General features: G+C 41.0%; 3 protein-coding genes and 1 pseudogene across 5 annotated transcripts; 2 read left to right on the top strand and 2 right to left on the bottom strand.

Moving 5' to 3' along the window:
* The first annotated feature begins 574 nt into the window (after nt 1-574).
* Nucleotides 575-2,024, top strand: LOC140559456 (uncharacterized; annotated as a pseudogene).
* An 841-nt stretch (nt 2,025-2,865) lies between these two features.
* zdbf2 (zinc finger, DBF-type containing 2) lies at nt 2,866-9,325 on the bottom strand. Of its 3 annotated transcripts, XM_072683700.1 has the most exons (7): nt 9,217-9,325; nt 8,507-8,612; nt 8,357-8,401; nt 8,102-8,135; nt 7,336-7,435; nt 6,688-6,815; nt 2,866-6,391 (listed from the first exon to the last, which is right to left on the bottom strand). In XM_072683700.1, the coding sequence occupies exons 3-7, from the start codon at nt 8,391-8,393 to the stop codon at nt 3,988-3,990; spliced, it is 2,703 nt and encodes a 900-aa protein (XP_072539801.1). In that variant the 5' UTR covers nt 8,394-8,401; nt 8,507-8,612; nt 9,217-9,325; the 3' UTR covers nt 2,866-3,987. The 3 variants fall into 3 exon arrangements, with proteins under 3 accessions (XP_072539801.1, XP_072539799.1, XP_072539800.1); XM_072683698.1 differs by having other exon boundaries at nt 8,357-8,612; XM_072683699.1 differs by lacking the exon at nt 9,217-9,325 and having other exon boundaries at nt 8,357-9,183.
* A 690-nt stretch (nt 9,326-10,015) lies between these two features.
* eef1b2 (eukaryotic translation elongation factor 1 beta 2) lies at nt 10,016-13,174 on the bottom strand. Its single transcript, XM_072683708.1, has 6 exons — nt 13,020-13,174; nt 11,566-11,688; nt 11,295-11,424; nt 11,033-11,096; nt 10,336-10,461; nt 10,016-10,215 (listed from the first exon to the last, which is right to left on the bottom strand). The coding sequence occupies exons 1-6, from the start codon at nt 13,097-13,099 to the stop codon at nt 10,061-10,063; spliced, it is 678 nt and encodes a 225-aa protein (XP_072539809.1). The 5' UTR covers nt 13,100-13,174; the 3' UTR covers nt 10,016-10,060.
* A 697-nt stretch (nt 13,175-13,871) lies between these two features.
* On the top strand, nt 13,872-22,578 carry ndufs1 (NADH:ubiquinone oxidoreductase core subunit S1). Its single transcript, XM_072683706.1, has 19 exons — nt 13,872-13,975; nt 14,699-14,781; nt 15,032-15,123; nt 15,786-15,893; nt 16,665-16,741; nt 16,860-16,941; nt 17,029-17,159; nt 17,358-17,543; nt 17,638-17,772; nt 18,551-18,665; nt 18,849-18,994; nt 19,113-19,241; nt 19,336-19,465; nt 19,640-19,800; nt 19,896-20,050; nt 20,415-20,590; nt 21,395-21,529; nt 21,633-21,705; nt 22,225-22,578. The coding sequence occupies exons 2-19, from the start codon at nt 14,703-14,705 to the stop codon at nt 22,314-22,316; spliced, it is 2,202 nt and encodes a 733-aa protein (XP_072539807.1). The 5' UTR covers nt 13,872-13,975; nt 14,699-14,702; the 3' UTR covers nt 22,317-22,578.
* Nucleotides 22,579-23,002: the final 424 nt, after the last annotated feature.

A 23,002-nucleotide genomic window follows, 5' to 3' on the forward strand; every position in this document is an offset into this window, starting at 1 on the left:
ATATTTTATTTTTTTAACTTAAATGTAACTTATTTTATTTTTATTTATTTTTTTGCACTTTTGCACTTTCATTAAGTTAAGGTTTAGTTTAAGTTTAAATTTAGATCTTTATTGAATAGTGTTGATGTGGGCAGACTGTCAAAAAAAGCATTTCACTGCAAATTATACATATATAATATGTATTACTATGTATGTGACAAATAAAATTTGATTTGATTTGATTTTTGATTTGATATACAGTGGAGGAAATACGTATTTGATCCCCCACTGATTTTGAAAGTTTGTACTCTGACAAATAATTAAACAGTGATTTTTATGGTAGCTTCATTTTAACAGTGAGAGATGGAATATCAAAAAGAAAATCTAGAAAATGAAATAATATTTAAATAAAAAATAATTTGTATTTCATTGAGGGAACTAAGTATTTGATCCCCTAAAAACCATGTTGACTAATGTTGGCTCCCACAGACATCTCAGTGAAGTCGTTACCTGCATGAGAGACACCTGTCCCAAATTGTCACCTGTGTAAAAGGCCACCTGCCAAGAGACTCAGTGACACTCCAACATCTCCACCATGGGCAAGACTAAAGAGCTGTCGAAAGATGTCAGGGACAAAATTGTTGACCTACACAAGGCTGGAATGGGCTACAAAGCCATAAGTAAGAAGCTGGATGAGAAGGTGAAAGCTGTTGGTGCAATTATTTGAAAGTGGAAGAAGTACAACATTACTGTCAATCGACCTAGGCCTGGAGCTCCATGCAAGATATCACCTCGTGGAGTCTCACTGATCATGAGAAAGGTTAAAAATCAGCCAAGAACCACATGGGAGGAGCTGGTTAATGATCTCAAGGCAGCTGGGACCACAGTCTCCAAAAACAACATTGGTAATACACTGAGATGTAATGATTTAAAATCCTGCAGTGCACGCAAGGTTCCTCTGCTCAAGAAGGCTCATGTCCAGGCCTGCCTCAAGTTCGCCAATGAACATATTAATGACTCCGAGAGAGACTGGGAGAAGGTGCTGCGGTCAGATAAGACCAATATTGAGCTCTTTGGCCTCAACTCAACTCGACGTGTTTGGAGAAAGAAAACTACAGAATATGACCCTAAAACACCATCCCCACTGTCAAGCATGGTGCTGGAAGTATTATGTTTTAAGGGTGTTTTTCTTTTAAGGGCACAGGCCAACTTCACAGCATCGACGGGAAGATGAACGGGGCCATGTATCGCAAAATCCTGGGTGACAACCTCCTTGCCTCTGCCAGGGCACTGAAAATGGGTCGTGGATGGGTCTTCCAGCATGACAACGACCCAAAACATACAGCCAAGGAGTGGCTCCATAAGAAGCATATCAAGGTCATGGAATGGCCTCGCCAGTCTCCTGACTTCAATCCCATAGAAAATCTATGGAGAGAGCTGAAGCTTCGTGTTTCCAAATGCACGTCTAAAAACCTTAAGGATTTGGAGATGATCTGCAGAGAGGAGTGGGCCAAAATTACTCCTGAAGTGAAGTGTGTGCAAACCTTATAAAAAAACTACAAGAAACGTCTGACTGCTGTGCTTGCCAACAAGGGTTTTGCCACCAAGTATTAAATGATGTTTTACTAGGGGGTCAAATACTTATTTTCTTCACTGAAATTCAAGTTCATTTTTATTTCTCATTTCATGTCATTTTCTCAGTTTTTCTTTTGATATTCTATGTGTCACTGTTAAAATAAAGCTGGCACAAAATTGAGACGTTTCATTTATTTTTTTATGTTAAACTTTTAAAGTCAGTGGGGGGGTCAAATACTTATTTCCTCCACTGTGTGTGTATATGTATGTATATAAATATATATATATATATAAATACAGAGGCTGCCGTCAGTGCCTCAAGAGCCACCACTCCCAGACGTCTTTAGGAAAGAGGCTACAACAGCCGCATTCCTAAGATCAAGCCACTCCTGAGGCAACATCAGAAGCGCCCTTCCTGGGCTAAGGAGGAAAAGAACTGGACTGTTGCTCCAAAGTCCTCCTGTTTTTAGACGACTGTAAATTTTGCTTTGGAAATCAAGTTTCTAGAGTCTGAGGCAGAGGAATTCAAGAATTCACTGGTCCTTAAAAAAAAAAAAAAAATCCAGGATATTGTTTATAATTTGCGAGTGTCAGGGAGCTGCCACCAAAATGCGGGAGACTCACGCCACTTGCAGGAGAGGTGGGATGTCTGTCAAGGCGTCTGAAATCCAGTGTGAGGTTTCTGCAGTCTGTGATGGTTTAGGGTGCCATGTCATCTGCTGGTGTTGGTCCACTCTGTTATTGGTTTTATCCAGTCCAGAGTGTGGAGATGGCGATTTCCTATTCCTATTCTAGCAGGACTTATATACACACACACTGTATATTTAAATGTTTGTGGACACCCCTTCTAATTAACACATTCAGCCACTTTAAGTTGCACCCTTTGCTGACACAAATGTGCAAACACAAACATATACAGCTTGCCTAGTCCCTGTAGAGAAGTACTGCCCATAGGACTCTCTGGAGCATATAAGCAGGAACACCATGCCTAATGCCAGGCAGCATTAAGCTGTGAAAGAGTGTTCTCTGGAGTGATTGATAGAGCTCCATCCAATACTATTTAGAAAGAGGTGGGGTGGAAAGGAAAAAGGAAAGAAAAAAGACAAAGAAAAGGACACTAAAGGGACAGAGAGAGGGACAGAAAAAAATGTAAGAGAAAGAGTGAGATTAAAATAGTAAAGCAGCCCTTAAATCAGAACGTGGCATCGCTGGGGAGTGATGTCCAGAAAGTGAAAAAAGTGACGTCTCAGAAAGATAATGCATGTTTATACAGAATTAATAAAAACTTTAATGTACAATACGTATTAAATATTCAAACATTTGACAAAAATATTTATTAAAAACTTAAAAAATATCCAGATTAACCATTAAAAAAAGGATATGCATGATATGACTAAGAAACAAATACTGACAAAAATTAACTTTACCCAGAAATCCAACTGTGCAAAATTATACAGCATTTGACAGACAGACCAGCTTCTTGTCTATGTCTGTCTCCTTATATTATAGAACCTAGGCTAAAACGGTGCCTTCTAGTTTATTTCTCTCTCTATTCCAGGGGCTCCCAATCCTAGACCCCATCCCACTGCAGAGACCTTGAAGAATCCTTTGACTTGGGCTGAGAAACGCAGTTTAAAAAGTTGATGTACCCTTTTGGTTACCCTCAATTTTACAGGCAGGTCAAAATCTATAGATCAGAGCCTGTCTATTCCTCAGCTGAAGCCTTCACTCTGAGCCATGTCGTATGGACATGTCGTATGGTGCTTGTGCATTTTTGTACTAAACGAGTTACATAGTACACCTGATTCGACTTATTTACTAATTAGCCAGCAGGGTCAGGTAAGCTGCCTGAATAACAAAAAAGAATCACATTTATCATTTCTTATTTAATTTTTGCATTTCTTTGCTTTAATGACATTCACTCGTTTAATGGCATTTGGCGTTACATTTGGATAAGGGTTACACAGGTAGGCGAATGCACAGTTAAGAGTCTTGCCCAAGGACTTTTATTGCTGTAGCATGGAGTGCTTGTCCAGCCCTGGAACTGAACCCTACTCTTGTCATGGGACGTTGTTACCCATATGCTACAGCAACATCTACCTCCGACAGTGCCAGCCCTGGATAACAGGAAGGATAATAGCAGTCTCTTGAGAGTCTCAGGAGAAGCTCCTGTCCATTTCAGTTCCTTAATTCTGACAACCTAAAGAGACTGGTAGAATCCTTACCTTATATAGTGTATGCCACTATGTTTTTTTTCTGGCGAGCTTACGTAGAAGTATGGAAAACAACAAACTGTGCAGGGAATGAGATGGACTGGACTGGACTGGGATTGGGAACCCCCTTCTCTATATGCTATGGCCATTCTCCTGCAGACTTGGTCCTGAGTCCTATAGCATGCTACAGAGATTCAGTCTCCTCTTCATTCAGTAGATGTTAGACAGCCAGTTTAGAAGATGCTGTTGATCTCAGTGAAGCCCTGGTCGAATTCTTGATGCGGGGAGATACTCTACCTCCTGCAGCTACACGGGTGCTGACTTTCCGCTGAAGAGTGCTCCTAGATTTAGCCCTGGGCCCAGCTTTTACTGACTTCCTCTTAGTCCTGTAAGGGGGTGATGACGGCTTTTTTGCAGGAGTCAGAGGTTTTTCCTTAACTCCCTGCCTCTGTGAGCGTCGCCTTACTGGTGGGTGGTCCACTTGTGCCTGTGCATGGTCCTCTTCTAGGTCGGCTGCCGCAACCTTAAAGGAACCATCTGCGTGAGAGGGGGCTTGTGTTCTGGAGGAGCTGTCTGTGTGAGAAGCACAAGGCATGAGATGCCCCAGAAGAAACCGGCTGCCGCTGGAAATGGAGGACCGGCTGAACAAGGCTCTTCGGCTGCTGGACATGGAAGAGCCAGGTTCTGACGGGCCTCCACTATCCAGACAAGATCCAGAGGTAGAAGCACAAAGATCTGCCATGCTACTGCCACCACGGCCCTTCCTAGAGCCTCTGGGTGAGCGTCCGTGTGCTGAACCATGGCGTTCCTTGTTTATGTCTGGACTGAGACTACGGAATAACTGTCGGACATGGGACAGCGATTTGGTACTGCGGGTTGAGGACATCCCTTTTGGTGGAGTCTTGAGAATTCTGTTTGTCAGAGGATCGTAATATTTGAGAGGGGTCTTCTTGTACTTGTATTTAAGCGCACATTCTGCGTCACTTGACTTCCGCTTTCGGCCCATTTTTTTCACTGGAGTGGGCTTCAAGGTACCCTGTCCACCGTCTGGTGAAGAAAGAACATAAACTACTGTTTTGGGCTGTAGAGGACTCATAATCCTGCCGTATGATGCGGGAAGCTTGAGCGCACACAGTCTTGTCTTCATGTCTGGGGTCCTCTCAGGGCTTGGGTCCTTCTGAGGTACAGGGTCATTTGAAAAGGTACCAGTTTCAGGTAATGGTTTTCTTCGTATTACAGGGCAGCTTGGGGATACAGTCTGTGTTCCGTGGCTCACTTTTACCACTTGGCAGCGTGATGCCATACGGTATATCCGTCGCCTTGTCTTCCTGAACACAGGTGTGTATTCTGGGTCCTCCTCATGGTGCTCCACAAGAGGCATGACATCTTTACACTCAGCATCATCAGTCTTTTTCTCCTGGTTTTTATTCTTTTTCCCTTTCTTGCAATGCTTTCCAAATTTAGCCAGGGATTCACTGTCAAAATAACAACGGAAGTGACCCTGTCTAAACTCTTTCACCATGCAATCTATCTTTACATCATCCTCAAACATCACCTGTGCCCATGTTTTTCCCACAAAAGACTGTGGTATGTGTGGAAGATCTGGAAAGATCTCCTCTGCTTTGTTCTCTTTGGCTTCCTCAGGCCCTGTCTGTTCACTTTCCAAAACAGTGTTCAAGGCTGTGTCCAGCTGGGTTTTGTATCCTTGGTCTTCAAGGTTTATGTGCACCTCCATAAGGCAAGCAAGATGTTTGTCCTCAGTTGCGCTTTTCTGTAATGCTACCTGCAGGGTATTGTCCCAGTCTTCACTGTCCTTAGACTCACTTTTTGAGTGCAAGCTGAGGTTAAAGCTGCTCTCATCTTCTTGGCGATTAGGTTTGGGACAGCGCCCATAGCAGTACCTTTCAATAACCTCTTCAATCACCTCTCGTATATGGTCAGATTGCTCACTGAATGTCCGTTCCCTATGTAGACCCCTCCAGGGTGGCGGCACTGCTGTCCATAATGCAGGCTCCTTAACTGTTGGCCGTGACAGCCCAGGCTGGCCTTTTGAGGTAATGCACTTTGTGGCTAGTGAAGCACGAGAACCTGGGCTGGTATCACTTCCCTCTTTGTGTTTATTAGTTTTCCTGTGCGCTTTCCTATGCAGAAACTGTGGGGCACTAGGATGGGGTGGAGGGGTTTCTGAGCTACATGGTTGTCTGGATGGCTGAGCTTGAGAACATTCTGGATTAACTGTTTGTGCCAACTGTGATGATGCATGTGGTTTGTCCATTGCAGACTTGCCACTAGTCCTATGCAAAAAGCCCTGTGTTGGGGAATATTTTTCAGAAGCAGGGGGTTCCATCCTTGTTCTCTTTGTTCCCAGACCAGTTTGTGCACTTGTTCCTGCACCACTGCCCAATGGCACACATAGGGAAGTTTCTGGTGGATGCTGACTCCGACCCCGAGATGTGGCAGTCGCTTCAGCTTGCAGCATTTGACAGGACTCTTCATCAGAGCTGGGCATCTCCTCTCGGGTCCCAACAGAGGCCCCATCATCCTCTGATCCGCAGTACACCTCTGACAACACTTCCCTTGGGACTGGTAAGGTGCTCAGGCAAGGCAAGTCAGCATGGGTGGGCCTAGAATATGTCAAATGAAAATGTAGGATTGGTGATTTTTAAAACATTCACAGATAAAAATAAGTTTATTACATCAAAATTGAGCAATTGTCAAAAGTATTCATTTATTTCTAAAAGTAGTTTATTCAGCTGAAGAAAATAAAAACTTGATAACATGAAATACAGGCCAAAATCTTTATATATCGGCTCAGGTTCAAAATGTAAAACTACGGCAATATGTCAGCCTCACAAGGGCCTTCCTTATAAATATCTAAAGTTTATTAAAGAAATCAAAAATTTCATGATATATAGTGTACCGTGTGTCATTGTAGCGATGAGGATGGTGTTGAAGCACATCCTGGAGAAATCTCTCCATCAGGCTGCCAGAAGACACATTTGCCCTTGTAGCCCGCACCACCTCCCTATGCCTGGTACTCAGGATGTGCTGCAAAATTCCAACAAACAGTAAGGAATAATCAGTGTTTTAAAAACCATAAAAATGAAAAAGTCCAGTAACCAATTTATGTATTTTTAAAATATACCAATGATACTGTATAGCACTAAACCTGGCAGCAAACATAGCTGAACTGCAGCCTGCAAGTCTTCATGTATATCCATCCAGGGCTAGGCAATGTTTTATCAAACCAAATGTAATATCATACCTACCAATATCATATCTAAATTACAACTACTTTAGAATATAATGCACATTCCAGTCTTTGTCACCCTTAATTTTAACTACCGCTCTACTGTGTTGTTTTCATACCTACCTTTTAATAATTATGTTATAAACACTAAAACAAGTGACACATTAAGAAGACATATTTCATATGACACACTATATATATTTTTATGCAATATATATATATATATTGCAAAACATATATGCAATACATCTGTGGCAAGAGCAGAATTACGTAACATGTGAGAAGTAGACACTCAGAATGAATAATGGAGTTACGTACCTGTTCTACACTGTTATAGAGGACCTGACAGCAGCTGCAGAAACCCTGCCGCTGGGAGGTGTTTGAGGGACCAGCAACAGGTTGTTCCCCCCTGCTGGTCCTACATGGTAAAAAAAAACATAAATAACACATTACATACAGAACACTAAAGCAATTACTACCACGTTCCTACTAAGTTAAAATAGAGAGCTTGTATTATTATTAGTAGCAATTCCAGCCATGGGCAAAATCTTGCACTGTGATTCCATTATAGGATATAATGAAGTAGTTAAGTAGTTTAGAGATAAAACTTGATTTCTCCATTCATCCATTTGCATCAGCCATCATTTACAGGGCTAGACATATATACAAAAAATCTTTAATAATACTTTTATCATCAACTAATTCCATGTTATACTAACCCAGCAGGCATCTTTGCCATTGTGGTGGGACCATTAATATTACAGTTAGCATAATCCTATATGATTTGATGTAATTAGTTTCATATGGGTCTTACATGAAATATTGAAAGGTAGTTTGGATGCTAATGGGAGATATTTAGAAATGTGTGAAAATTCAACTGGTCTGGTGGTTTGTTTAAATGAGAAAAGAACATTCTCAGAAAGTGGCCGGATGTTTGGAACTGCCTACTTCTGCTCACATCATCAGTAAAAGAAGCATGTACGAAAACCATCTCCACTGCCATACAAATATGCTTGCCCATGCAATGGCAAGAGACGCTTTTTTATTACCATTAGTATGACATGGTTTTCTTGTAAAAACTCACCTGTTAGACACATCGGTTTGCTCCCTCTCTGCATCTATGAAAAAAAAATTGAAATATAAATACACATAAATATACATCAAATGTATTATATCCATGCTTAGCATTTAAATGTTCAAAGAACCGATTAATTCCTACATGAGGAAAAAAAAACTGACTGGCTTAAATCAGCGGTTCCCATCCCCGGTCCATGGGGGTCTCCAGGACCAGGGATGGGAACCACTGAGGAAAAAGGATATGAATCAGTTTCATACATACTTTTAGCAGTGGGAGCTGGTCTCTCCTCCAGAGGCATAGTACTGTCTGTAAAGTGGAGCATGAAGAGTTTAACATGATCACCTATCTGTGCTCACAACAGAACTTCTTAAGACCCCTGAGATGAAACCTGAAGCAGGAGAGTTTACTCACGTGCCAGGAGGAGAGGACGGGGGGGTTTACGAGGCTTGAAAATCACATCACTGCATACGAACTAACTTATCTCAAACAGGCAAGAGGAATGACTTACAACTCACACCTAGAGGAGAAATCAGCATAAAAATACCACATCGTTTAGCAGAAGTGACTTATCCCATGCACGCATAGTGCTAATATTCTCTTAATATTTCTTAATGCAAATAAATCCACAAAGTAAATACTTCAACACGGTGTTTATGATGTTAAACTGGGTCACTTATATTGCTCTTGTTTAGCAGCAGAACTACAGCCACGATCGCACCGACAAAAAAACTACCGCTGAAGTTATGAGAAGGATTTCTGGGGCTGGCTCTAGTTAGCTAGCCTGCTAGCCAGCTAGCTAGCCAAGCCCATCTCAGCTGTCCGGCCTGCATGCACGTCCGGAACACCAACACTGACTAGCTCTCAGATTACAGTTAAGACACAAACACACTTTATATATGCTATATTTTCCCCCGACGCGGCATTTAACACCACTAAACTGGCGAACAACTTAGCTAGTAAGTGTAATGTTCAGGCTAGCTAACTAGCCAACTTAGCTAGCTGCTAGCCAGCCAGGGACATTTAGCATGACAGCGACAGGCCTGGCGATTTATTTATTTGTGGATTTAACGTTCGGCCGTCACAACGACTGACCGCAGAGGAAGTTCGCCCTGTAATAGTACCTAGACGTTATGAATGGACGCGGATGAACTGCGCTCCTCGACATGCTTTTATTTCACCCGACTTCAAATGTTTCTCCATTCAGATCCCTTCGGCACCCGTATTTGGCGCAGGACTTGTCGCGTGACGTCAGAGCAAAGCGCGGGAACCCACCCTCTTTCAGAAGGCCGAGCTTTGAGAACTTAAGTGGGACACAGGGCAATTTTGGGGGGCATTTTCTGGGAGACATTAGAGTGAATAAAGTTGAAGGTTCAACAGAAATGCCCCAGTTCCACCCCCTCGCCGATGGGTAGTTTCACTTTGCCCCCTTCAGTAATTTAGAAAGACATAAACAGAAGGAATCTAGGCTGGAAGTGTGATGTGAACTGGTCAGGGACCCTTATTTTAACCTGTTCCTCTTAACTCAACGGTGGAGATCAAACCACCTTCCAACATTATCTTATTTGATTTACTACAATTACATAAGCTTGCCCATGGATAGTGAATAAAGTGTCCATATTTACATTGTAGACACCGCAACTCCTTCACTACAGCACTGGTACTCCAGGGTATAGTGTTTTCCCCTGCACAGCCACATGCTGTTCACCTTAGGGAGCCCATGTTCCTCACATGTATCTGAATCTCAGATGTGCAGGGCAGGGGTCCTAAAGGCCCAGAACTGCTGCAATACCTGAACTTACAAATGTGAAAATGACTAAACAGCAGTATGTACAAAACTCAAACCAAATTCATGTATTGTCCTCTAGAAAAATGATCATACACTAAACAGCACCATTCATGATTCAATGAAAACCCAAGATATATTTGAAGTGCTTTTTATTGTGTAATGCTTTTTGCCATGACGTTTCAGATCTTGTTGAAGGCAGCCACATCAACAGACTGTATATGATCTTCGAAGGCAGTGATCAGCTCCTCCAGCTGATCGGTTCCCACCTTGTCGTCTTCCACCACACATGCAATCTGCAGTTTCTTGATACCGTAGCCGACAGGCACCAGTTTGGCTGTAAGGAAAGTGGAGGAAAAATTATTTTATTGACCAGAGTGGTCAGCCTGTACAGCATACACTTCCTTTCATTTTAACCTAAAAATGTACATTTTAAAATGCAAAACAGCAAACATACATTGGCCCCAAACCAAGCCATCCAGTTCAATGGAGCGTACACATTCCTCAAGCTTGGCCATATCCGTTTCATCGTCCCAGGGCTTGACGTCCAAAAGGATGGAGGACTTTGCAATAAGGGCTGGCTCTACAGAAGCATATAATATGTCAGATGTAACAGCAATCATAAAAAGCAATAATGTAGACAAGTACAAATAGCTAGCAAGTCAGATATATTAAAAAGGTGTACATCTTCTACATCAGCCGAAAGATGGTGATAAGAATCATCATTTCACTAGCTTTTTTTGGGGAATTTGGGCACTCTGGCTAAAAATAGCAAGATAAATTTTGTTAATTCAAGTTAAATTTTACTTTCAGCTTTAAATCTTTTGAAAGTATATGGGAAAATGTGATTTGTACATCTTGTAGGAAGTCCTATAAGCAGACACACTTTAAAGGATCTGAGGTTACCATGCTAACTAGCCATTTGATACTGCTAGGAATCTGAACGCTGTCTAAAATGAATCACTGGATTATTGGGCAGCGATTTCCCATGGCTGACATGTCTAATGTATACTAGATACTGGAGATTACTGTAACATGATACTTGAATTTTCAAAAAAAAGGGATGAGCCTGAGACTACAGATTACAATTAAGAAGATTTTAGACCAGAGTGCCCCCTTCCACACAAACTTGACTGAACCATAGACCAACATACTTTTGGACTTCTTTGCGTTGTATGCTGCTAGTCTCTCCTCCTTGATCTTCTTGGTCTCTTCATCCTTAGAAGGGGTATGGAGATAATAGACTCAGGTAATGTAGTAACATTTGAACAAACCACTTTTCAAAAAGTCTGGTAATCAGGAAATATAATGATCATCACAACATCAGTCGAAAGATGGTGTAAAGAAATTCATCACATAACCAGAAAAGGAGGGGGTAGTAACAGTATGAATATCCCAAAACCCTGCCAAACTAACCTCCTCCTCATCAGAACCGAACAGATCGATGTCATCATCTTCGTCGTCATTAGCAGGAGGGGCTCCACCAGTTGTGTCTTCTACACCAGCAGGTCCATACTGACCCAGGGGCTTCTTCACACCAGGGAGGCTGAGGTAGTGAGAGTAGGTAGAGTACAATAAGTACCACATGCATGCAAGCACGAAAACCAGGCCAACAGTCTCTCAGGTACATCAGTGTTTGAAAGCTGAGGAATCTGAAGTTGAGTGATGCAGTGGTGCATGTTATCACCTGGCCTTCTCCTTCTGGTAGGACTTGATGTGGTTGTACCAGCGAAGGGCGTGGCACAGGTCAGCTGGGGGGGCACCGGACAGGGCATCAAACACAGCAACGTCAGCCTGAGATGGGACATACCTGTGACAAAAGACAAAAAAAAAGGGACATTGTTTAACTAGACTTTCAGACTTGCTTTTAAGAATGGGTCGGGAGTACCACTGGCCTGACTGTTGGTGCTCAAACTCCTACCTACTTTCAATACAAGGCACTGGTGCACCAAGTGTTCAATATGCAGTACTGAAAGCTATGGCTTTGTAAATACCATTATGGGTATGAGGTATGTTACATTGTGCATAATTGTCTGCATTACAGATGTTAATTATGTCCATAGTTGGAAGTTTACACAGCTTCTTCTACTTACATTCTCTAACACTAGTACATACATCACCTGGCACTTCCTGTAAGAGCTTTAACAAGAATACATATACATACACACACACAGCTATATATACATACATATATACATATAGCTATGTGTGTATATACACATATATACACACACACACACATACATATACACACATATACATATATATACATATATATATATATATATATATATATATATATATATATATATATATATATATATATACACACACACATACATATATACACATACACACACATACATATATACACATATACACACACATATTATATATATATATATATATATATATATATATATATATATATATATATATACACACACACACTATATATATATATATATATACACACACATATTATATATATATATATATATATATATATATATATATATATATATATATATACACACACTATATATATATATATATATATATATATATATATATATATATATATATATATACACACACACACTATATATATATATATATATATATATATATATATATATATATATATATATATATATAATAAATAATAATAACAATAAAAAAATCACTACTCCCACAACAGACCGACGTCCACTAGTTTTATGTTATGAAAATGCGAACATTAGGCCAGCATGGCAATAAAAACATAGAGACCCTAACAAAGTCGTATGCAAAATCTGAGCAGCCCAGGACAGCCAGAGCTTGCAGATGAAACAGTCCGGACTCAGAGAACACATTCACGTGGAGTGTTGGACAAAGCAGGCCATGGCCCCATTCGAAAACTCAGCTAAAAAAAGACAAATGGCCTAAGACATTAAACAGCAGCTATAGCAGAACATAAGTCACACTGGGAGATCGTGGTCCAGTTTAGACAATTTACTCAACTGGAGCCACTTCTGGCCGCCGGAACACGCAACCAGAGCAGAGCGGAGTGCCGGAGCTAGCATAGCTAGTTAGCCAGCTTGCTAACGAGCCATCTGCTCCTCAAAAATGAGCATAACCTGGTTTTTAAATGTGACTCACCCCTCGATGTAGCTTTTGTCTGCCAAAAATTCATTCAGGACCTTAAGGCCAGCGGGGGTTTTCAGATCACCGAAGCCCATTGTGAAACCGGCTGGAAAGACCTCGTGGACAGACGTCGGGCTCACGGCTTGGAGGAAGAGCGAAGGAGCGAGAAAGAGCCACGTAAAACACTTTATACCGCCGCCACGTGACTCCTCCTCCTTCTGCTCCGCTCAGGCTTTCAATACTTGTGGTATTTTCAGTTCAACTAACGCAACGACAAACACTTTTTGAATGTCTAAAGTATATAAACAAAGTGTGGCATTGGAATATAGTGCTAGTATTTTAAGGCGCCTCTCTCTTCCCCCTCTCTCCCATTAAAACGTTACATTGCGGAGCCTCTGAAGTGTCAAGGTAGAAAAAGTATATTTAGTGACATAAACTTTTATTTTTTTTCTCAAGGGAACAGACTGTTAAATCGAGGGAACGTTTAAATAAATTTAGTAAATGATTGATTAAATTGAGAGAATTAGTTGTTTAATAAGAAAAATATTTATTAAATTGAAATATTTTTTTATTCTAAGGAATTATTTATTACATCGAAGACATGATTTATTAAACTGAGGGAAAGCCTGAAGTCTATAAATATTACTTAAAAACGTATTTTTTTAGTGTAAAATATATCCTATAACGGATGTGACGTCTTGGGTCAAGGCGAAAGGTTACAAAGATTATGTATTGAATTAAATATTTTAACTAATATGTTTTTTTAAGCCACAGCCTCAGTCAACATAATAATATATGGGTTTTGCTTAGCAGTTGGGATACGTGCTATTTATTTTTGTATCTTTTTTCACACGTCGAAGTACTTCGGCTATTTCCGTCGCCACGGCCGAAGTCCGCCGAAAACTCCGTCGTATCTGAATGCACTGACTACAGTTCCGCTGTTCTGGTCTAGAAGGCCAAATAGCGTCAAGGTGCGTAAGTAATAAGATTTACTTTCCTTTTATTAGTGACTTCCAGATGTTTATTACTGTATGGTATGTAGCTATAGTTGAACAGGTAAAAGCTCAGTGCACATACGACACGGAAAAGACAGACATGTTCCCTCTGTCCTTGGTTTGACCAGCAGTGTAACGTTAGCTTGTCAGCTAACTTAACCTAGCTATGCCAAACGCACACATACTGTGAGTCCAGGACGTCAACACACTGAGATTTGCACTCCTATAAAGGTCTTTAAGATGTATTGGGCAGCTGTTATCTTACTAGAACATGCATTTTTAATAAAATGTTAATGTTTGTGAGCCTTGGTCTGTGTCTCATGTCTGGCTTGCATTACTGCTTAGATACACAGCATATCATACAAGCTAGCTGTGTTATACTAAGACATCTGTTGGATTATTCATGGTACATTGCTTTATCAGTCTGAATTATATTTAACATCCCATTCCCTCAGGTTAATACATTTGTTTCCCTCAGTTTAGACGAAGTGTCCCCTGTAAACTGGGGGAAATATCTATTATATAGAGGGAACGATTAATCAAATAAAAAAAGGAGGGGGGGGGGGGGTTATTAAAGGGAAAGAGTGGAAATTACCACCACAATTGTGAACTGGTTTAAATTTAGGTAATGGTTTGTATGTCTTAATATTACTTTTGATAGTTTAGTGACCTGATTTTACGTTTTCTGTTTTCCCACAGAGTCATGTTGCGTTTGCCAGCAGTTGGTCGAGCCCTGGCTGGGGCGGCCCACTCCAAAGGGTGCCTCACCACCTCTAACAGTGGTAAGCCTATACATATTACCTGCTGGGATAACCTGCTGCCAGAACAAGTAGAAATGCTACACACTTGACAGCTGCTGTGCTGAAACCCACTGAAATGTTCTGAACTATAGTATTTTGGTCCATTTGGAGACTTGATTAGTAAAGTTAAAGTCTTGTTCTGGCATAATAATAATAATAATATATTTTTCTCTGCATGATTAGTTTTCATTAGCCCCCCTGAGATATAATACTAGCTTCTTCTTGATTACAGTAAGGACGTCTGTTCGGGCCTCGAGTAATATGGTGGAAGTGTTTGTAGATGGCAAGCCTGTGATGGTGGAACCTGGGACCACTGTACTTCAGGTAATGATTTACAATGTAAACATACAGGGGCTCTTGTTCCTCAAAGTTGCATGATGTCAAACTCTGATTGTGAAAAATGCATGCACATTTCGCATTTTTGTCATTCATCAGTTGCATCTTTGGTGTATCTGTACAGTTACCTCCTGGGTAGTTGAGGTGAAAATTACACACATCACACTTGTACTACAGTCAATGTAGTTCTTATTTGCATGCGTTATAGACAAATACTGAGACAATAAATGTCCCTTTTAAAGACACTGCAGTGTGATTTTCCTTTGTTACTGATGCTGTAAATAACTACCTAGAAGCCATCTCTCAATCACACTACACAATCAGAGAGAATATTAATCTTAATTATCAAATATTAATTTAACTTTTTTTATTATTTATTTATCTCCTGTTTTTGGAATTTTACTCTCTATTTAACTATTTAAGCTCTTGGCAACTCTTTTAATGAAGAACTGGTGCATGGGCACTAGGCTAAAAACGGTTCATGAACAGTGTTAAAATCTCAGCTTATTGTAGTATAGTGGAATGAGTCAGTTGTGGCACAATTCCTCTGCGCGCTTCCGTTTGCACGCAAATTTGATGAAAACGGGCAAATGTGTTTCAACTTTACTAAATAGAAAGCCGTCCTCAATCTGCTAATTTTGTTTACTCAGGCCTGTGAAAAAGTTGGAGTGCAGATTCCTCGTTTCTGCTACCATGAACGTCTGTCTGTGGCAGGAAACTGCCGGATGTGTTTGGTGGAGATTGAACGAGCACCTAAGGTACTGTTCTCCTAAGAAAACTACCATAGCAATGTCATATATTACACACTAAAGATTAGACATGCTGCATGCACACAGAAGTATTTCTAATCCTGAGAATCGGGGACTATTTACCAAAAATACATTTTGTTTTAGGTGATCTGCTGGGAGTTATCAGATTAAAGTTTGGTCTGAGTTGCCTGAGCTGTGACCATGTAAATGATGTGGTGTTGATTGAAATCTTGTTAAGTTGGTTGAGGTTGACATTAGCTGGACTATTTAAGATATGTCAGTTCTTGGGTCCTTCCACGTGCTCAAATGTTGGAACATTTTATGGCTTTTTCAGTAGTACAAATAGGATTATAGCTTTTTGACAGGTCCAATTTTAGTACTACATATATTTATTCTTTTACTTTCTATCTTTTACTTATACTTTTATCTAACTTTTTTTTTTCAGAAGATTTTATTCTATTTATTATTAGAATGGAAGCAGTAAAAATGAGCTGACATGAAATAGTAGTAAAAGTCCATATTTTATTCAGACATGCTTTTTGTCCTTTTTGGCTTAAATATGACCAAATACTATGTATCAGTGAATATAAACAGTATTTATCAGCAATCGTGAACAATACTTTCTGTCAAATAGTAATAATAGGTTACAAATAATAAGTAATAGAAAATAGTTTTCCAGCTTACAAGGCACAGCCTTTTGCTTACAGCTAGAGCCGTTCTGGTGAAGTCTTTCTGTTCACAACGTTATCTCTAAAAATATCTCCTGTTCTTTGCTGGTAGCCCGTGGCAGCGTGTGCTATGCCTGTCATGAAAGGATGGAACATTCTCACAAACTCTGAGAAGACACGTAAGGCCAGGTCTGTTAAGGCTCATCCTATCTCTAATGTTCTACAGTACTTACTCTATTCTATTTATTATTATTATTTATTTATTTATTTATTTATTTTTCTATTTTTTATTTACTACATTTGGTAGAGAGGGAGTCATGGAGTTCCTTCTTGCCAATCACCCTCTTGACTGTCCAATCTGTGACCAGGGAGGAGAGTGTGACCTGCAGGTAGGAAAAACTTTGAAAGCTTTGAATGTTTAGGTTTCGTTACAGATGGTTCAACATATCAAATGAATTCCTGATGTATGATTGCAGGACCAGTCGATGACGTTCGGGTCAGACAGAAGTCGATTCACTGAGGGGAAGAGAGCAGTGGAGGACAAGAACCTTGGCCCACTCATCAAAACAATCATGACGCGCTGCATTCAGTGCACACGTTGCGTCCGGTGAGAGAATGGAATGATCTGTTATAAAGTATTTATAGATTTTTGAGAATTAATTGCAAGTTTAAGGAGAACAAGTAATGTCCTGGACGTTACTCCTGTACACCGTTTCATCTAGCCAGTCTTTTATTTTCTGATAAAATCCTATCTCACTCTACTCATTGATGAACTGCTTTGTTTCATGGCTATGTTTTGTTCCAGCTTTGCTAGTGAGATCGCAGGTGTGGAGGATTTGGGCACCACAGGCCGTGGAAACGGCATGCAGATTGGCACCTATGTAGAGAAAATGTTCATGTCTGAAATGTCCGGGAACGTGATCGATGTGTGTCCTGTGGGAGCATTGACCTCTAAACCCTACGCTTTCACCTCCCGACCCTGGGAAACTAGGTAAGATTGAGAGTGTGCGAGTGTTAAGTAGTTTTGCAGTCTGTACAAACCAGTTTTGACCAACTGTGCCATATATTCATATTTTTGTTAATAGGAAGACAGAATCCATTGATGTGCTTGATGCAGTGGGCTCTAATATTGTGGTGAGCACGAGGGGTGGAGAGGTAATGAGGGTCCTGCCTCGCCTCAATGAAGAGGTCAATGAGGAGTGGATCTCTGACAAGACCAGGTGAACAAAATTCCCACAGTTTCCCTGTGGCTGCTCCACGCTGACTAGAAAGTGTGATGAGGGCTCAGAGACACACATGACAACACCAGTGCAAGATAACCAAGGGGCTTTATTTACACATGGGTGCAACCACTGTGCATCAATATTGTATCGGCTTGCTGTTGAAGTTCTTTTAGAAAGCCTGTACCTTCCGTGTTGTTTGTGTCACTCCTCTTTCTTCACGCCATATACCTTATGCCTGAGGTACTCCTCCCCAAACAAGCTACAAAACCTTATGATCAGGGAGGCCAAACAGCAACTCCGCCTCACTTCACCACACACAACGCAAGCAAAGCTGGAGCTGTACTGACTTGCTTGTGCTTTTATTTGCACACATTAGATGCATGTAGAAGAACCAAAGAAAGTAAACTACTAAAGAACTTGAAAGCTAATGTAAATATCTGGTTATTTTAAAGTCACTGACATTATAAAACACTTGTGCATTTTCCAGCTTTGAAGCAGCTCCTGTTTTGGAGGCACTTGATCTTTCTTTTCCCCTTTTACCTCTCTCCTATTGGTTATTACCTAAATCATTTGTTTATTCGCTCACGGTCTCGCACTCTAGGCACTGTCGATATTTTCTGTTTGAAAATATTGAGAGGCCCCTAATCACACACTGAAGCCTCAAGATTGATTTCCCTCTCATACCACCAGGTCATTCCCCCTTGTCTGTCACTTCCAATTAAGCTTCTGACCGTCAAACTAATGCTCATTCTCCATTCTTTTCTTTCAAACAAAGGTTTGCTTATGATGGGCTGAAGAGGCAGCGTCTGACCCAGCCCATGGTCAAGGATGCCAGTGGTCAGCTGGTCTACACTACCTGGGAGGATGCCCTCACGTGTGTTGCCGCAGTGGTAATTATGTTGCAATTTTATTTGTATATAATGTTAAACATTATATATTTAATATTAAATATATTGTGATAAATGTCAGCGGCAGAAGTTTTATAATCATAATTGCATGCAATCGTTCATTACAGCTATTTCTATAGTGTTTTGACCAATAAAATGTTTTGATGTATGGGAATGGTTTTACAGCTTCAGGGGGTCCAGAAATCTGAGATAGCAGCCATTGCTGGTGGGATGGTAGATGCAGAGTCTTTGGTAGCCCTGAAAGACCTGTTGAACAAACTGGACAGTGAATCGCTTTGCACAGAGGAAGTCTTCCCTATGGCTGGTGCTGGGTGAGTTCTGTCAGATACTGTTTCAGATAAGTAATGCTCTTTGGCTGTCCTGTCCATTACCATATTCTGTATCTAACATGGTATGCTTTTGCTTTGTTTCCACTCTAAAAACCTACAGGACTGACCTGCGCTCTAATTACCTTCTGAACTCCCGCATTGCTGGCATCGAGGAGAGCGATTTCCTGCTTCTGATTGGGACAAACCCACGCTATGAGGCTCCCCTCTTCAACGCACGTGTCCGAAAGAGGTGGGTGTTAGTTGAATTGAACTTCAACATGGCAGCTAAATGCATATTGATCCAATGATAAAATATTTCTCCCACTCTTGCTCTCTCTTTCTAGTTGGCTCCATAATGAGCTGCAGGTTGCTTTGGTGGGTCATAATGTGGATCTTAGCTACTCTTATGACCACCTGGGTGAATCAACTCAGGTGCTGCAGGAGATTGCAGCTGGAAAGCACCCATATTGCCAGGTAACACTGCAGCTAATGTTGTAAAAAGCACCACGTCCACGCTATTAGCTTTTTTCCCTTGTTACTAACAGTATATGAATTCTAATAGTCTGGTAATACACAGCCACACCGTTTTTAACACCTGTGTTTGAACAAATAGCATGTGCTCTAGATACCCCTGTGCTCTTGTGTCAGGTGTTGGCCCAGGCTAAGCGACCAGTGGTGGTGGTGGGAAGCTCCTGTCTGCAGAGAGCAGATGGTGCTGCTATCTTGAGCGCTGTATCCACAATTGCTCAAAATGCCCGTGCCAGTAGTGGGGTGGAGGAGGGATGGAAGGTCCTGAATGTGCTGCACAGGTCAGAACAGTTTATGTTGCCTAGAAAAATACCTTGTTTTCATGGTAAATTTTAAATGTTAATAATTTTGCATTTGTCTTGCTGTGTTTCTCCAGAGTGGCCAGTCAAGTAGCAGCTCTGGACCTAGGATATAAACCAGGTGTAGAGGCAATTAGGAAGAACCCTCCCAAAGTGCTGTTCTTGTTGGGAGCTGATGCTGGCTGCATCACCAGAGCGGACCTACCGAAAGACAGTTTCATTATCTACCAGGGTTAGTCTCTCACTTTTGTTACTACTGTTTATGTACATCAGGCTTAACTAGCTGTGACAGGCAGTCTAGATACAAGGAACTGTGGAAAACCAGGATTATGTAACCTTATCTGAGATGTATTGAAAATGTTATATCGCCCCCTGTTGATGTAACTCTGCTTAAAATATGCATGAGTTTGAGCAGTTTTGATCTAGCTACTCCAGACTTGAAAGTTCTAAAACTTAAGTTTTTAGCAATGGTTAGGCAGTTCCCTGGGCAGCGCAGAGTTATTCAAATGGACAGTTGCTGTAAATTGACCCAAGTAATCTGAATCAAAAGGTTTAATGGTGTTTGAATGATCAGTGGTCTCTCATCATTAATGCAGGTCACCATGGTGATGTGGGAGCCCCCATGGCTGATGTCATCCTACCCGGTGCAGCGTATACAGAGAAGAACGGCACTTATGTAAACACAGAGGGACGTGCCCAGGTGACCAGGGTCGCAGTTACTGCACCAGGCTTGGCCCGTGAGGACTGGAAGATCCTGCGGGCTGTGTCTGAGGTACATGCAAAGGATGGGTGTTCTTGATCTGTTAGTATTCGTAATGGAAATAATGGGGGAAAAACATAAAGAAACTAAAATGATCTTCTACTGAAAAGAACATGCAGGCTTAGTATTAGGAAGCTAAAACATAAAAACAAAGCTTTATATATATATATTGTTTATAAATTACTTTTAGATGCTGCCTTTTAGATGAGCTAATGAAGCTAACCAATACATTTTACACTGATGAGAAATTAAATTTTACAGTTAAACTGTACATCCAAAAGTTTGTGGACATTACTTTTTATTCGTGAATTCAGCTGCATTAAAGAACACCTATTGCTGACGTAGGTATTCAAATTCACATAGCTTGTATGCCAATTAAATAAGACACTCTGGAGGAGCTACACATGATCCTAGGGTTACCATACCCAGTGTCTAGCATCAGCTATGGGCGGGGTATGAATCCCTCTAGCATTGAACTGTAGCGCAATGGAACTGTTTTGCTCTGGGGTGGTGGAGCTTCATCTAATACATTTGGGATGTGCAGGAGTGGCTAAATGCAGTGAAATCCTCACAGTACGGCTTCCCTGAAGAGTACCTACAGTGCCGTTAATTTTGGAAGATACATTGGATCAGCAGGTGTCCACAAACTTCTAGTCATGTAGTGTATTTTCTCCCCAGTAGGCGATGTGCCAACGAAATTGATGCTCAGAAAATATGAGAGTTTAGTGTAGTTAGTTTCTTTATCTGGTCACGTCATGATGCACGACAGTACATGAGCTCATGAAGTGAGCCTGTCCGTGTTTCTGTGTGTGACAGCTGGCTGGAGTCACTCTGCCCTATGACACATTAGAAGAGGTGAGGGGCAGGCTGGCAGAGGTGGCCCCTAACCTGGTACGTTACGATGATGTGGAGGAGGCCAACTACTTCAAGCAGGCAAATGAGCTCTCCAAGGTTGGTGTCTTTTCTTTTTTTTTCCCTCTTTCCCGCATGTTCTTTTTTCGCTTATTTTCTGAAGAGACTGATAACAATGATTTCATATATTTTCTCCTGGCAGGCGGTGAATCAGTCACTGCTTGCAGACCCTCTTGTTCCCCCTCAGCTCTCTGTGAAAGACTTCTACATGACCGGTAAAGAACCTGACAATTACTTTTATATGCTTTTATTTCACTATACACTCAGAGCACTTCATTAGGAACACCTGTGCATCTACTTATTCATCCAATTGTCTAATTACCTAGTCAACAGACAGCAGTCTCTAAAGCTTACTCAGAAAAAACATCCAGTGAACAGCTCTGGAGATTGACCAGACTGATTTGAGCTGACCGAAAGGCTATGGTAACTCTGATAACCACTCTGCACAATTGAAGAATGCAGAAAATGATTTCAGAAGGCACAACACGTCACACTGTGAGGTGGAAGGGCTCCAACGGAAGAGGACCATATCTTTCAGCCAAGAACAGAAAGCTGAGGCTACAGTGGGCACAGGCTCACCAAACGTAGTGTAGTGCAGTGGTCTGGACACTTTGGGCCAGTTAAAAATCTGGAGTGCTCTGTGACTGTATGTGAATAGTCCCCGTTGTGCCTATGTTTGCATACCTATGCTGGATTTAGTCCTGAACCTTAATCTCATAATCTTTTCTTCATAGACTCCATCAGCAGAGCCTCCCAGACAATGGCAAAGTGTGTAAAAGCAGCGACTGAGGGAGCAGCAGCAGTTGAGGAACCCGCTATCTGCTAGAACACACACACACACATGCTCCCTAACTGTCCACTGTAACTGGTTCATTTTCACACACATACACGTGTAAGAACTTCACCAAGGTTTCGGCACTAATATGCTCCTTTTTCCTGACTTACTGCTGAAACCTCTGGGTTTATCTTACTCTTATTTAAATATGCCAATACGATTGTTGTAAAGATTTCATTTCCCACACTGAGATCAAGGGAGAACTGCTTTGTTATTGAAAGCTCATATGATGAATAAAACTGTATCATGGTCATCTCTTTGCATGTCTGCTGTTTGTGCTGCCAAAAGCACTGCATGAATTAAAAAAACATGAGAGCTGTGGTAAACTCTATAGAAGATAGATGGCGGGTGATGATAACCTCTAATCTATTATTCATCTAAACTTGCTTTTTATATATAGTTATTACTTTACTCTGAAGTACTTGGAAATTAGACAGTGTTTGGATTGCTGACTTTAAATGACCCCTATAAGAAACCTCAACAGGCTCAGTGTAAGTAGCTGACACTTAACAAGTGGTGAAAACAGCATAGGGGTTTAGGGGGGAGGGGGGCATCCCTCTTTACACTTTACCTTCAACATAGAACCATGTACTTATACTCCTTACTTAAACATTCACTCATTTTCAAACTTTTAACAAAAAATGATCAATGTAGTGTTTTAGAAGCCTCTAAATTAT

This window comes from Salminus brasiliensis, chromosome 7 (genome assembly GCF_030463535.1).
Source record: "Salminus brasiliensis chromosome 7, fSalBra1.hap2, whole genome shotgun sequence".
Taxonomy (NCBI): domain Eukaryota; kingdom Metazoa; phylum Chordata; class Actinopteri; order Characiformes; family Bryconidae; genus Salminus; species Salminus brasiliensis.